The following is a 14510-nucleotide window of genomic DNA, read 5'->3' on the forward strand; positions in this document are numbered from 1 at the left end:
TGACTTCTTCATTCAGGCTTCTGCTCGGAGGTCCCCTACCCCAGGACACCATTCTTGACCTGAAAATTCTGGTTACATAAAGCTCTTGTCTACTCCTCAAGGGGGTTTGCTCCCTGTCTATCTCACCAGGAAATGGCCACTCTGTGACTAAATACTCCCTAATATATTCCCTGTGCCCAATGGAAGACCTGGCACACTGTGAAAGTTATGAGTTGCCTTGCTGGTGGAACTGAATGTAGAGCACCATTAAAGAGGGACCAGAGTCAGGTGCTGATGGTTCATGTCTGTAACCCTAGCCATTCAGGTGGCTGAGGATTGGGCCAGGATTGCCAGCCTGGGCAAGAAAGTCCATGAGACTCTTATCTCCAATTAACCACCAAAGAAGCCAGAAGTGGAGCTCTGGCTCAAGTGGTTGAGCACCAGCCTTGAGCAGAAAAAATAAAACAAAAAAAAAAGCTCATGGACAGCACCCTGGCTCTGAGTTCATACCCAAGATCAGCATACACATAAAAATGATGGTTTGGAAAACCCTCTCCCCGTGTTTAGCAACTCATACTAAGGCCAAATAGCATTTCCTTGGGCAATGCTTTCCTGATCAATCAGCCCAGAATAGGTTGTTCTGTTACAGCATTTCCACATCTTACATGTTCTCTTCAGAACACTCATTATAATGATTTTTAGTTGTAGAATGTTTGATCTATTTTTTCTCTTTCTTTAACGCTGTCAGCACTGGGGCTTGAACTGGGTATGATGATACTCAAGTGGCACATTTCTTGTGGCACTGATCAAGAGTATTAGTGGACAGACAAGAAGGTGACCAGGCAGCAGAGCATTATGTATGCTACATCAAAGCACACTTACAATTGAAGGGCAGAAGTTGGTCTGAAAAAGATTTGTTTCCAGAGAGTGTTGAAATGCAGAGCCCAGTGATCAGTGGGCTTCGAAAGTGAAGAGCAAGGCAGAAATGGCTTTCCTAGCCACAGGGCCAATTGTCCAGGGAGGCTGCAAGTGCAAAAGGCAGGTTGGATAGTGATCATAGACCCACACTAAGTAGCTGTTCAGAGAGAATACCCCTGAAGTGCACATTCAGAGCAATGGACAAGGTGACAGAACAAGCCTACATATATTTAACGGGACTGAAGTCATGCAAAGTACATTCTCTGACCTACATAGAATGAAGCTAAAAATCTGTTTACAGAAAGTTAAAGAATCTGTTTTTTTGTTGTTTGTTTGTTTTGGTCAGTCGTGAGGCTTGAAGTCTGGGCCTGGCTGTTGCCCCTGAGCTCAAGGTGAGCACTCTACCACTTGAGCCACAGCACCACTGCAGGTTTCCTGAATGGTTTATTGGAGATTAGAGTTTCACAGACTTTCGTGCCCAGGCTGGCTTTGAACCATGATCCTCAGGTCTCAGTCTCCTGAGTAGCTTGGATTACAGGCAATAGCCACCAGTGTCCTGCTAGAATCTGTAATTTTTTTAAATTTTCTTTTTCTTTTTTTTTCCATTGCTGGGTCTTAAGCTTGGCCTGGGCACTGTCCCCGAGCTTCTTTTTGCTCAAGGATAGTGCTCTACCCCTTGAGCCACAGTACCACTTTGTCTTTATTGGAAATAAGAGTCTCATGGACTTTCTTGCCCGGGCTGGCCTTGAATCAAGATGCTCAGATCTCAGCCTCTGAGTAGTTAGCATTACAGGTGTGAGCCACCAGCACCTACCTGGAATCCATGCTTAATAGCACACTCTACAGTAGGTCAAAGTCAATAGGGAAACTAGTTAATTTTCTGAAACAAATGAAAAGAAAAAAAAACATGCAGCTAATGCAGAGCTGAGAGAAAAACTTGCACACACACATTAAAACAAATTAATATGCAACTTCATAGCTTCAGGAATTAACAGCAAACTATGACTTCCAAGCACACTGAGGACATAAGAAATTAAAACTAAATCCCAAGTAAGTACTACAGAAAATAAAACGATGAAGATTAGAACAGATATTAAGGAAACTAGAAAATAGCAGAAAAAAATCAATGAAACAACAGAAAAATCTATTTTTTTTCTAGGAACAAAAAGCAATACAGCCTTAGTGAAATTAAGTGAAGAAAGCATGCTTTAGAGAAAGGATGCTCACAGGAAGAAGGCGTTGTGTAGACAGGCCTCACTGGCAGAACTCTTCGGCTATGGAATGTCTGGGTAGGTCAAAACTCAGTGGCAGAGTTGAGAGAGCAGGTAGAGGGCTCTGGCAAAGGGCCAGAAGTGGGAGACATTCAGAAGCAGAGAACAGTGAGCACAAGGCACTTGGAAGCAGGTTTGGCATCTTCCCAGTGATGGTACTGTGAAGAGAAGATTCACATGTTTGTGTTCTGTGGAGGACATTTCCAGGCCAAAGACCTTTGTAAGCAAAAAGCAGTCCCCAGAGGGCAGCACACTAGACGGTATGGGGAGGGAGCCCTTGTAAGTATACTCCTAGGGGGAAGGGAGTGGATAGAAAGCAGGAAGAGGAACAGATAGGCCCAATAGTGGAATCCACTTGCTTAGTGGCAACATGGTCAACAAGTCATTTTTCATGTCGTCACCCTGTTTTACTCTGTGTCATATACCATCACCGGCTGAGACAGCAACACGTAATTAGGAGCTACTGTTATAGTCCTCGTTCTGTGAATTCGTTCTCCCTCCTTTCCCAGTCACACCCTCTGTATGGTGATCAAGAGTGGTATGAGGGACACTAGAACAGTGCTTAGGTTCTTGCTCAGTGGTGGACAGAGTTCTCTGAATGCCACGTGTTCTGTCTTTGGACTTCTTGTCCCTGGGTTGGAACAAGACCTTGATGGCATTCTGGGTACATTTTCAGATGACACAAAATGTGGAAGCCTGGCTCACTTGATAGGCTGAATGATAACTCAACAGGATTCAGACAGTCTGGGGTATTGATCATAAGGAGCAAGATGAAGCAGCTTTTGTGATTGGTACATACGTAGAGGAACGAGTTCCAGTGTACATTGGGTGGCATCTTTGGAGAGGGCCTTTGAGACATGTGCATTCAGAATTAGTTTCAGGAATGTGGATATGTGATGCTGAAGTTAATTCCTGTGTAACTAATGGAAGCTAATAAAAATACGAAAACAATTAGGGTCAAAGAAGAAAAGGGACCAATGCTATTTAAATGGGAAAAACTGACAGAATATGAGACCCTGAGAAGTGTCTTCATCTATTTTAGGGACTGGTATATAGGAGAGGTTTTACAGACCATCATGGGTGACAATTAAAGGTGAAGAGATTGTTAACTGAATAGAAGAATACATTTTCTAAAACTAAGGCTGTCTACAGACACACTTGGAAGGAATTGAGCTCCTGCTCACTCCAAGTATGTAATAGGACTCATGAAGGGATGCTCCCCAAAAGAATGCTGTGTTCCTTAGTAGCATTTGCTGAGTCTAGATATCTCCACTACTTGTGCATAATACTTTATATCAAGTATGTAGCTGCTTGTGTAGAAAAAATGAGTTCAGGTAAATTATACACATGGTAGAACACACCAAGTTATTACTCATAACAAAGGAAAGCTTAACACTGACTTGTGTAATAGCTTAACATTTATTGTAATTGTGTACATTAATGTAGATTAAGCAAGTATAATTAGAAACACTAAGCAATTCAAAAGAAAGCAAAAACAATTCAACCATTCCTCTTCCTTATGTCTACAGATTTCGGTGTCTTGTAAGAAATGAAAGAAGCTGTTTTGGATCAAAATCAGAATTCATTTTACAAGCTGTCTTTTCGTATCTTACATTTTGGTTCTAAATTCCCTTAATGATAGAGTATAACTTTGAAGTGGAGAAATCAGCCTATCTGAGGTCTCTTTACCTTATGTTCTACTTTAAGGGCCTTCACTGATACTCTGGGATAGCACTTCTCACCAAAGAGTGGCTTTTTTCTCTTGTTCCCATTCATTCAGCACCTGAGTGTTAGTGCTCATCATGTGCCAAGACCCATGCCGAGAATCAGACTTCAGGAAGACTAGCTCATGTAGTGTGAGTGCAGTGTACCATGCCAACTTGTTTTATATCTTTCAGAGTAAATCATATGCACAACTACGCAAATAAATGACACGTTACTATCTAATCATTTGGCAGGAAGAATATACCCACAAATCATTGTGCATAGGGTTCAGAAAATGTGAAAAGATGGAAAGACATTTTCAAATAAGATCAAGAGAAGAGGCCTTCATTTTGAATTTTTAAAAAAAGACAACTTTTTTCCCCCAGTCCTGGAGCTTGAATTCTGGGCCTGGGCACTGTCCCTGAGCTTCTTTTGCTCAAGGTTAGCACTCTACCAATTGGACCACAGCTCTACTTCTGGCTTTTTTGGTAGTTTATTGGAGATAAAGAGTCTCACAGACTTTCTTGCCTAGGCTGGCTTTAAACCATGATCCTCCTATCTTAGCCTCCCAATTAGCTAGGATTATGGGTGTGAGCCACTGGTGCTCCGCTCAGTTGAAAAACTTAAAGTTTGTTCTTTCACTCAAAGAACTTACAAATTACTGTTGGGGCTAAAGGCAGCAGAGTACAGTCAAGTTCATGCAGTCAGCACACTGTGCAGATGGGCCTGCCTGTGTGCTGCCAGCCAACAGATTCCTGTGTTCTCTGAACTCAGGGCCTCAGTAGTTGCGGCTACCTTGAGACAGAAGTTGGACTGGCAATCAGGTCACTGAAGGCTCTGTGCTCAGGGAAGCAGGCCTATTGGGTTTTTCTCTGGTTAAACAAGCACCTATTTGGGAAGATCTGGGAACTCAATCTGATCCCACTTGAAAGCTTTGGTTTGGAGGAATTTTCATGGAAAAGGGAGGAGAGGGAGAAAGGGCAATCTGACTCTTGGAGCATTTTAGGGAGTCCCTTTGATGCTTAGAGGAAAAGTTGGTCTGACAATGTTCCCCTCTGTAAGAGTATACTCCATGAGAAACTCATAGGGTGGTGTTGCATGGTGGGAATTAGGTGCCCTCCAAACAGCGCTTGGCATATACTGAACACCAAATCAATTGGCTCCTGGAGAAAGCATGGGCTGTGGGGAGAGGCTGCAGTGTTTCTGCACAGGCTTCTGCAGAAGGCCAGGCCAGCACCTTGAGCTTTACTACTTTGTGTAACGTGAGGACAAAAATGCCCACCCCCTCCTCAGGATGGTCACAGAGATTAATGCCTTCACTTTTTGATAACAGCTGGTATGTGGAGAGGCCTTAGGAAATGTGATCTGCTTTTTCTCTCGTCTTAACCTTGCTGGGGTCTATGTACCCTAAAAGCTAGTTAAGAGGACTTCTGTGTCAATCTCAGCGAGTAGGAATCGAAGGCAAAGATATTAATCAGCTATCAACATTCAAACAGATACAGATAGCCCTTTGGTTGTTAGCTTCCTAAAAGCATACCCTATTAAATTTAGGTCTAACTGGGTAAACTTCTCAAAACATACCCACAAACCTTCACAGAAAAACAAATATGGTGAAAGGAAGATAGGAGGAAGTAATTAAAATCTGCTACATAACTCCATGTAAAACAACTAACTACTTTAAAATGTGGATGGAAAATTTTTTTAAATGCATATGGCAAATAGACAAGCAATTAGCCTATTTAATGCCTAGCATTCAATGCCTGCAATTTACCCACCAGGGATCGTCAATACTTTCCAATGTGGTCCCTCAGAAGCCTCAAGAGAATCAGCACCTTGAGCCCCACACTTCTGCCCAGGCCTAACATCCAGATTGGCTGCATTTGTTAAAACGCCAGTGTGTCTTAGAGAAGCCAAAATGCAGTTCTTATTTGATCCTTTGATCAAGGAGTTCAAGCCTGAAATGAAATCATAGCTGTAAAGAGATTTCTTAAGCTATAAAAACTACACACAGAAGTAATTGGTGTAGCATCATTAAGATACAGTACTGGCTGTTAGTAAGTTCAATCTAAGATGGGTAGAAGTATGAAGAGATCAGTGAGAGAGAGAAAGAGAGGAGCCAGTAACTTTAGGCAATGGGATAGCCAAACTTGTCTGGGTTTCATCAGCTTCTGCTCAGCCAGTGGGGAGCTAAAAGGAAACAGAAGTGTGATATTGGAAATAAACATCTAATCCAACATTCAGCCACAGACCCTGGGTGCAGGTAATCTGTCATCCCCAGTGCTCAAGAGCTAGAGTCCAACTCAAAAGCATCTTCTGGAGAGAAGGCAACCAGCATATAGCTGGGGCAAAGAGCCTGCTTGCTACCCATTCCAGTTGCCTTCAAGGGAAATTTCCTGCTCTGTATTCAGATACTTGGGGCAATTCCCCTGACTGTTAGCTTAGAGGCTAGTCTACTCAATACCCAGGCTCTGATGTCTGGATTTAAAGCTGGGCAGAAAGTGCTCAAAAGGCTCTGAAAGAATAGAGTAGAAAGGCCACAACTGGAGTCTGAAGACCTGGGGTAAGGTCTTGATTCTACTACAAACCAGCTAGGTGTTTTAGGTGTACCCCCAGACTCTTTTTCCTTGTCACAAAATGGGACTAACAGAGGTCCAGTGGCATCCCAGAGATACAGAGCTCAGATGAGCTTCTGGGTGGGAGGTACTGTGTGTGTGTGTGTGTGGACAGGAAGAGACTATGACTAGGCCAACTTGGAAGTATCCCCATGGAGTAGTACCCAGGCTACTGAAGACCTCAAGTGTCAAATGGCACAAGACAAGTACTCAGGGCCCTCTGAACCAAAAGGCTGAGAGGGATAGCAGGGTCCTGGGGAAAGACATAGGCAGAGACCTAGACGAATTTCTTCCCTCTGGTAGATTCTTGACTGCTTATCTTATGGGCTGTAGGCACCCACCTAGAAGAGCTTTCCATAGCATTTCCCACAGTGGATGGTGTCTCGGTGAATGAAGATCTGATCCAGGAGGTCACCCATTGGTTTATTGCAGATGCCACACTGAAAGAGAAAGTCAGGTGGCTGTCAGTACTCAAAGCAGGAAGGGGGCAGGCAGATGCTGTGAGCCCATAGCACAGCCTGAACTTCCAAGAAGACAATAAAACAAGGCAAGAAAAACAACCTAGTGTGGTGGCTCATGCCTATAAGCCTAGTTACTCCAGAGGCGGGGATCTGAAGCATTATGGTTCAGGTCTAGCCTAGGCAGAAAGTTAATGAGACCACATCGTAATCAGGCGGTACACGTCTGTGATCCCAGCTGTGTGGTTGGCTCAGGTATGAGGAGCATGGTCTTAGGCTGGACCTGAGCAAACACATAAGACCCTACTGACAAAAATAACTAAAGAAAAAAAGGTCTGGAATTATGGCTGAAGGGGTAGAGTGCCTGCCTATCAAACAAAAGGCCCTGAGCACAAACCCAAGTACAGACACCAGGGGAAGGAGAGAAGCAAAACTCAACTTCAAACATAAGACAAAAACAGGGTTGGGAAGTAGCTTATAAATACAGTGCTCGCCTAACATTTAAGGGCCTGCAACAAAGCCCCAGCAAAACCAAACAAACATACAAGAACAATTTTTTAAAAAATGAAAGGGCCCCCCCCCCCTCAACCACAAAACCCTAGATGGCACTAGGACCATACAATGGTCAGGAGCCTACATTTTTTAATTCAGTCAGTGTGAGCCTGGACTCAGCTACTTATTAGCTTGGCAAGGTTGGGCAAGTTCCTCACACTGTCTACCCTCCAAAAATCCTCCAAGCATGTCAGACTTTTTTTGCCACTTTTCTGCCACAACCACAACTTGTGCACACCTTATATGAGTCCAAAGCGATGTGAAATCCTCGCCTGGCTGTCCACTTTCTCTGTGCCTGCCAGATGACTGCTTTCTGCCTACATTGATAGATCTGGCTAAGACCCAGGCAGCAGTTGTCTTTTTCTGTGTGTGGCACCCTGAACAAAGCCCAGCGTGCGCTTTCACTGCCAACTCCAGACCAGCGTCCCTCACAGGTCTTCTTGGGGCTCCTGCCCACTCAGCACCTGTCTTCTCAGATTCCTGTAAGCATGCTGTGCTCCACATGAGTGTCCATCATTAAGTCCATTACTTAAAGTCTACAGAATCTTCTAGGACTTTCATGGATGTCCACAAAGCAGAAAAACAATGTGGTCTGTGGCAATCCAGAAAACCGGAGCAACTACAGAATTCCTCAATCTCTCACCACCTGATGTGGGACCCTCCCCGTGTGTGACTCCCATGGTTGGCCAAGCCTTCAACGAGGTCATTCCACACTTGCTCTCTCTATTTCCACATGTTCTATTATCTTTTGATCTCACCCAACACACACACACACACACACACACACACACACACACACACACACACACACACACACACACACACACACACACACGGTGACCCTTAGCCCTGAACGTTGCAGAATTCAATGGCTAACTCAGGCTTTGTGTGATTTGATCTCTTAGTGATCATTTATGCAGTGACCACTGGAGCCATCTTGAGAAACTGTATCACCTGTATAAGACCTTAGATGCCCCACACTCATCAGCAAGCCTCCTGGTCTATTTGCCTGGCCACATAGATGAGCCTAGCATATCAAGGGAGCTCCCATATCCCTGTCTTAATACCTTAAACCCTCTCTATAAGCCTCTCTCTCCACAGAAAACCTAATTCCTCCTCTCTCAGGGACGATCTGGGAAGGACCTTGATTACCTGACAACTGAAAGATGGGTTCCTTGCAGACATCTGTAACTCCCTATATACAGGGACAAAAGCATGAAACTCCTTCCACCCCCTATCTTTCACAGCCCCTCTTTGGATTCTTTTCCATCTGTGCACAACAATGCTTCATTTGGAACCAAATCAATCCACAGGACCAGTCGCAAACCTATCCCTCATTGCCCACACACCAAGTACAAGGACACGTGCAAGCCAAGACACGCAAATAGATTTTTACTCCTATGTTCACCCATAAAAGCTCTAACATAAACACTTCCTAACAGTTATTGACATCTTTATTGGGCGGATGGGAACTTTTCCTACCACCTTTGAAAAGGCATCGAAAGTGGCTAAAGTTTTACTGCAGTCTGTCATTCCTAGGTTAGGTTAGGTTGCAAAGTGGCAATGGACCAATCTTCACTTCTCAAATCCCTCAACAGGTGGCGCAAGCCTTAAGGATCCTATGTTTGGCACCCTTGGGAAAGATGTAAAAAGGCCCATTCCTCTCTCAAAAGGCAGTTACTAATCAGTCTGTCAATGGAACTCCATCAGAGCTTTATTGAATGTCTTCCTTTTGCTACGCTCTGATACCACATCACCCCCAGAGCTGCTCGTTTCCTCAGTCCTCCCCTCCCCCTACTTACATCTTAGCTGAATTCATCTGGTCACATGGACTCCAGTTCTGTCCTTTCCCTAGAACCCAAACTTAAGCTTTTTTTTTTTTTTGTCGGTCATGAGGTTTGAACTCTGGGCTTGGGCGCTGTCCCTCAGCTCTTCAACTCAAGGCCAGTGCTCTACCACTTGAGCTGCAGTGCCACTGCCAGTTTTCTGGTGGTTTATTAGAGATAAGGGTCTCGCAGACTTTCCTGCCCGGGCTGGCTTTGAACTGCGATCCTGAGATCTCAGCCTCCTGAGCAGCTAGGATGACAGGTGTGAGCCACCAGCACCCAGCCAAACATGCATTTTTAATTGCTTATGTTACCTCTCTATTGGCATCTTCAGTGTCACCTATGTCCACCCTTACTCTTGAATTCATGTCCAAACCTGTACCCCTTTAGTCCCTCGCTCATGGGAAAGGAAAGGACCATTCTTTCACTCAGTGTCTTTACATCCCAAATCTTGGCTTCTGTCAGCGTCTGGAACCCTACAGCCTGTCAGCTCTATTATCCATCCAGAGCCCCCTCGCCATTACTATCCTTTGAGTCAAGTGACCATTCTCTCCCTGCCTTGCAGCCTCCCTTGGAAGACAGGGATCCTTGAAAAAGCACCAATCACATTTCATCACTTCACAACTAACCCTCTAGAATGTTCCAATTGCATGTAGAATGAAATGCAAAGTCTTTCCTCTAAAGCCTACACAGTGCAGCTTCCAGCTACCTCCAGAATCTTCTTTTTTTCTTTTTTTTTCTTTTTGTTTTTGTTGGTCGTGGGGCTTGAACTCTTGGCCTGGCTGCTGTCCCTGAGCTCTTCAACTCAAGGCTAGTGCTCTACCACTTGAGCACAGCGTCACTTCTGGTTTTCTGAGTGGTTAATTGGAGATTAGAGTCTCATGGACTTTCCTGCCTGGGCTGGCTTTGAACTGTGATTTTCAGATCTCGGCCTCCTGAGTAGCTAGGATTACAGGCGTGAGCCAGCGGAGACCGGCTCAGTTCCTCCTTTCTTCTTATTCTCCCCCTCACACTTGCCACACTAGCAATGCCAGCTAGCACCCTCCAGGCTTCCACCTTAGGACCTTTATATTTAGTGCCCCTTTGTTGAGAAGAAGACCACTTTTGTCTCTCCTATTGGTACTAGCCATGTGCAGTTACCAATTCCCCTTCACTTCCTCAGTCCTGCAGCACATGTAAGACAGTTCACACTTGCTCACAGACAGCAAACTGCCTTCACATCCTCTAGAACCCGTGCCACTCTTATGCTCTGTGTGATGTCACCAGCACCATTCTTCCATCTTACCTTAAAACAATATTCATGGCAGCAGATGCCAAGATGTTCTAGGGTAATCTTTGGACAGTCTCGGATCTCCCGGCTGCAGTAAGTGCAGATCCCTCCAGTTGTTCTGTAAGAAGAAAAACAAGAAGCCAGTGATAAAGCTGTCTTTTAGGTTTCTGACATGCTTCAACAAGACCTACTGCCTTGATGTAGCCAGGCCTAGAGCTCCCCTCAGCATATCCAGCCTGCTCCTTATTTCTGTGGTGCACAATTGGGAGCGTAGCCCTGGGTCCTAGGTCTAACCCATTCTCCACTAGCCTTGTGTGACGGCCCTTCTCCATGTTATGCCTGGGACTGCAGAACCCTGCCCTTCTGCTTCTGTATTCTTAGGCTGACCCCGCCATTAGTCTGCTTGGACAACCTGCTTTAATCACGTGAATGTTGAAGATACTGCCTTTTGGGGTAATTCACAACCGTGTTCCAGGAGCTCTGGTTTGTTTCTTTTTTGTTTTATGTGCTAGTACTGAGGCCTGATCTCAGGGCCTCACACCCTCCCTTGGCTATTTTTGCTCATGGCTCATGCTCTATCACTTGAGCCATACCTGCAGCTCTAACTAACTGGAAATTAGAATCTCACTGATTTGTCTACCTGGACTGGCTTGGAACTGTGATCCTCAGATATCAGCCTCCTGAGTACCTTGGACTGTACCTGGCACTGGTTAAGGGAGTTGGTTTGTTGGTGCTTAATTGAAGATGATAGTGTCACAGACTTTCTTGCCCCAACTGGCTTCAAACCAGGATCCTCAGATGTCAGTCTCCTGAGTAGCTATGACTATCGGTGTGAGCCACTGGTGCCTGGTAGATCCACCTTTTTGTTCATAACAGTCACCTGTGCTTTTCCTCTTCACATAAGATGTGCCAAAAGCTCCAGTTTGCTCTGCTCCTCCACGCTAAAATCATGGGTGCTCTCTTCTAGAGATGTATACCTCCTTCTCACTGGACCCAGGGAAGTGCTAGCAGCCTGGCTTCCTCAGGTCCTGCCAGAGCCCAGCATTATCATGGGTATGCTGCATTCAGCCATCCAGCTTGCTGTTGGCCAGAGCTCTTTGTAGGTATCAGTGTTGCAAGAGAGCCCTGCCTTAGCAAGAGGAATCCAGTGCATTACCCCTTCTATCTCACTCAGTCTTCCTTCGCACGTGCACATGTCTGTGCACCTGACACTGATGCCTGAGGTTGTCCTTGGAGAATCTCCTTCTTTCCTCTAAACTCAGCAATTAACCAGAAATGTTTGATTCTGGATTAACATCTGTACCACAAGGAGGGGGAGCTCTAGGCTATCTGACCGGCCTCACTCCATTTAACCCTAATCAATTGATTCATTCCTATGTTTTTAACCACTTGCTCTCCTCTGGTTGGAGTGTGTGCCCAAGGGTTCATGTGCTGAAAGCTTGGTCTTCAGTATGGTAGTGGGACATGCAGTGGGATCTTTAAGAGTTAGGCCTCAGGGATATAATTAGGTCATTGAAAGAGAGCAATGTGGATCTTTCATAGTTAGGTCAGTTCCCCAAAAAAAGGCTCCTGTGATGCCACGAGGCCTCTCACCCTAGCCAAACACGTTAGTGTCATGTTCTTGAGCTTCCACTGCTGTCAGCTAAAGAAGCCTCTCTTCTTTAGAAACTTCTCTGCCTCAGGCATTTGTGATAGCAACAGGTAACAGACTAGTACATTGCCTTTTGTGCTAAGAATTCACCTGGTGATGTGGTTTACTAAGTGATATGTGGTTGCCCAGGATTTAGGTGTTTGGCTCTTTCTTCAGCCATCCTGGAGAGGATTTCTATGGCCTTGTTCATTCATCTGCTCCTCTGACTATTCTGTTATGGAGAGGAAAGACTCAAAAGATTCTTTTCTTTTCTTTTTCCGGTGGTGGGACTTGAACTCTGGGCCTGGGCACTGTCTGTAAGCTCTTCAACTCAAGGCTAGCGTTCTACCACTTGAGCTACAGCACCACTTCCAGTTTTATGGTGGTTTATTGGAGATAAGAGTCTCAAGGACTTTCCTTCCCGGGCTGGCTTTAAACTGCAATCCTCAGATCTCAGCCCCCTGAGTATTTAGGATTACAGGCGTGAGCCACCAGCACCTGGTAGGTTCTTTTCAACTCTTTCTTCCTTCCATTTTTTCCAAATCTAGCCATGGTTTTGGAACATCCTCACAGCACTTTAGATCTAGCAGTGAATGAGAAGGCATTAGGACTAGTTAGGCAGTAGGATTTAGCTATGGCTCTGCCACCAACTCCCTGCGTAACTTACTCTTCTTTTCTTTACTGTAACCAGAATGGATCCAATTTCAAATGTTCTTTTCCCTCTTATTCCAAGAATTTAAAAGTAGGAATTTTTTGTTATCAAAATCATCCTAAGATTGTGCTATCATCTGGCAGTGCCTTTCATGACTGGTGAGTGAGGAGTAGCATGCCCTTTATTCAATTCAATGACTCTATAACCTTGTGCATTCTTAGTTTTGTAGTTTTGACTTCTGATTAAATGTGCAATAGTGGCTCATTAGTTTCTGATCTGAACTGCCTCTCCTGAGGAAGTGACCCCTGGGTTTTCAGACACTACCACTTCCCTTCTTGGTTGCCTGATGTGTCTATTTCTTTGCTTTGAATTGGGTTCACAGGCTTGAGTTGCCACAAGAGTGATATCCTGAGGAAAGTGGCACCACCCTACATAGTGTATTACACTGTGTGACAGATGTTCTAACAGATCAGAAATCACAAAGAAGCTGACTAAAGCAAACAAATACAGTGCAGAGATATTCTTCACTGTCTTTTGTATGTGGAACTGCAAGCTCCTTGGTCAGAAAGTAGACGTACCTCTCAGAGTATGGAGTGCTGTTGTATGGGAGCTTCTTCTCCATATCAAGCGAGTCCTCGGCACTGCTGACACTGGAAGCATGATGGAGAGCAAAAGATGGGAGTCAGATCATAAACACCATCATGAGCAGGGGACACTTCTCTCATGAACTCATGGCCTCAAGCTGAGACATAACTACACTGACAGGCATCACTCATAATCCTAAATGGCACTTGGTACCATAAGAGGCATAATGATACCAAGGAGGCTTAATTATCTGGATGAAGAACCCTTTCATGGGGATAAACAAGATCCCTTGGGAAGGGAGATGACATGGCTTCTTGGATACAAGAAGACCTTCAGTTCTACTGACCAATAGAAAAAGACTAGAGCTTTTCCATTCATGTATGTGTCTGGATTACACTGTGAGTTACCTGGAGCCCACTAACAGCAGAAAGCAGACACTATTTCTGGGAAAGGCAAGAGAAGTGTACAGCATGACATCTCTGCTTCCTTTATATGGTAGGATTAGGCATGAGGTGGAACTTTTCATTTCCATGTTTTCATTTTCTTTTCTTTTTTTTGTCAGTTGTGGGGCTTGAACTCTGGGCCTGGGTGGTATCTCTGAGCTCTTCAGCTCAAAGGCAAGCGCTCTACCACTTGAGTCACAGTGCCACTTCCGGTTTTCTAGTGATTAATCAGGCTGGCTTTGAATCATAATCCTCAGATCTCAGCCTCCTGAGTAGCTAGGATTACAGGCGTGAGCCACCAACACCCAGCTTTCATTTTCAATAGTACTGTTTGTTTTTATTTAATAATAAAAACTAATAGCTTGCAAATATTTTCCGGGAAAACAGCTGGTTAGCTACATACCTCAAAACCCCCTAATGGAGCTGCCATTTCCTTGGGTGCCCATGAGGTATTGAGGAATTGCTAGTCAGAGACCAGTCAACCTGCCTATAGTGCAACCCTGAATAAAAGATGAGTTGACTTTTCAGCCTTGGACCTGATTTCTTGTCAGCATGAAGTTTCTCTAAGCTTCTTGAAAGGAAAGCAAAAAGGGAAAGCAGGAGACTACTA

The 14510-nt window shown here is 44.7% G+C and overlaps 1 protein-coding gene across 3 annotated transcripts in view; it reads right to left on the bottom strand.

Moving 5' to 3' along the window:
- Window positions 1-4410: 4410 nt before the first annotated feature.
- The window catches only part of Znf185 (zinc finger protein 185 with LIM domain), a 58861-nt gene continuing 48761 nt past the window's right edge, over window positions 4411-14510 (bottom strand). For all 3 annotated transcript variants that reach the window (XM_042680420.1, XM_042680421.1, XM_042680419.1), the window contains 4 exons: window positions 13451-13522; window positions 10606-10708; window positions 6826-6924; window positions 4411-6059 (listed from right to left, as the gene is read on the bottom strand). In XM_042680420.1, coding sequence (XP_042536354.1) covers window positions 6826-6924; window positions 10606-10708; window positions 13451-13522 — 274 coding nt within the window. In that variant the 3' untranslated portion in view covers window positions 4411-6059. The remainder of the gene's footprint in view (window positions 6060-6825; window positions 6925-10605; window positions 10709-13450; window positions 13523-14510) is intronic.

This window comes from Dipodomys spectabilis, unplaced genomic scaffold (assembly GCF_019054845.1).
Source record: "Dipodomys spectabilis isolate Male_0828 unplaced genomic scaffold, ASM1905484v1 ptg000060l, whole genome shotgun sequence".
Classification (NCBI taxonomy): Eukaryota; Metazoa; Chordata; class Mammalia; order Rodentia; family Heteromyidae; genus Dipodomys; species Dipodomys spectabilis.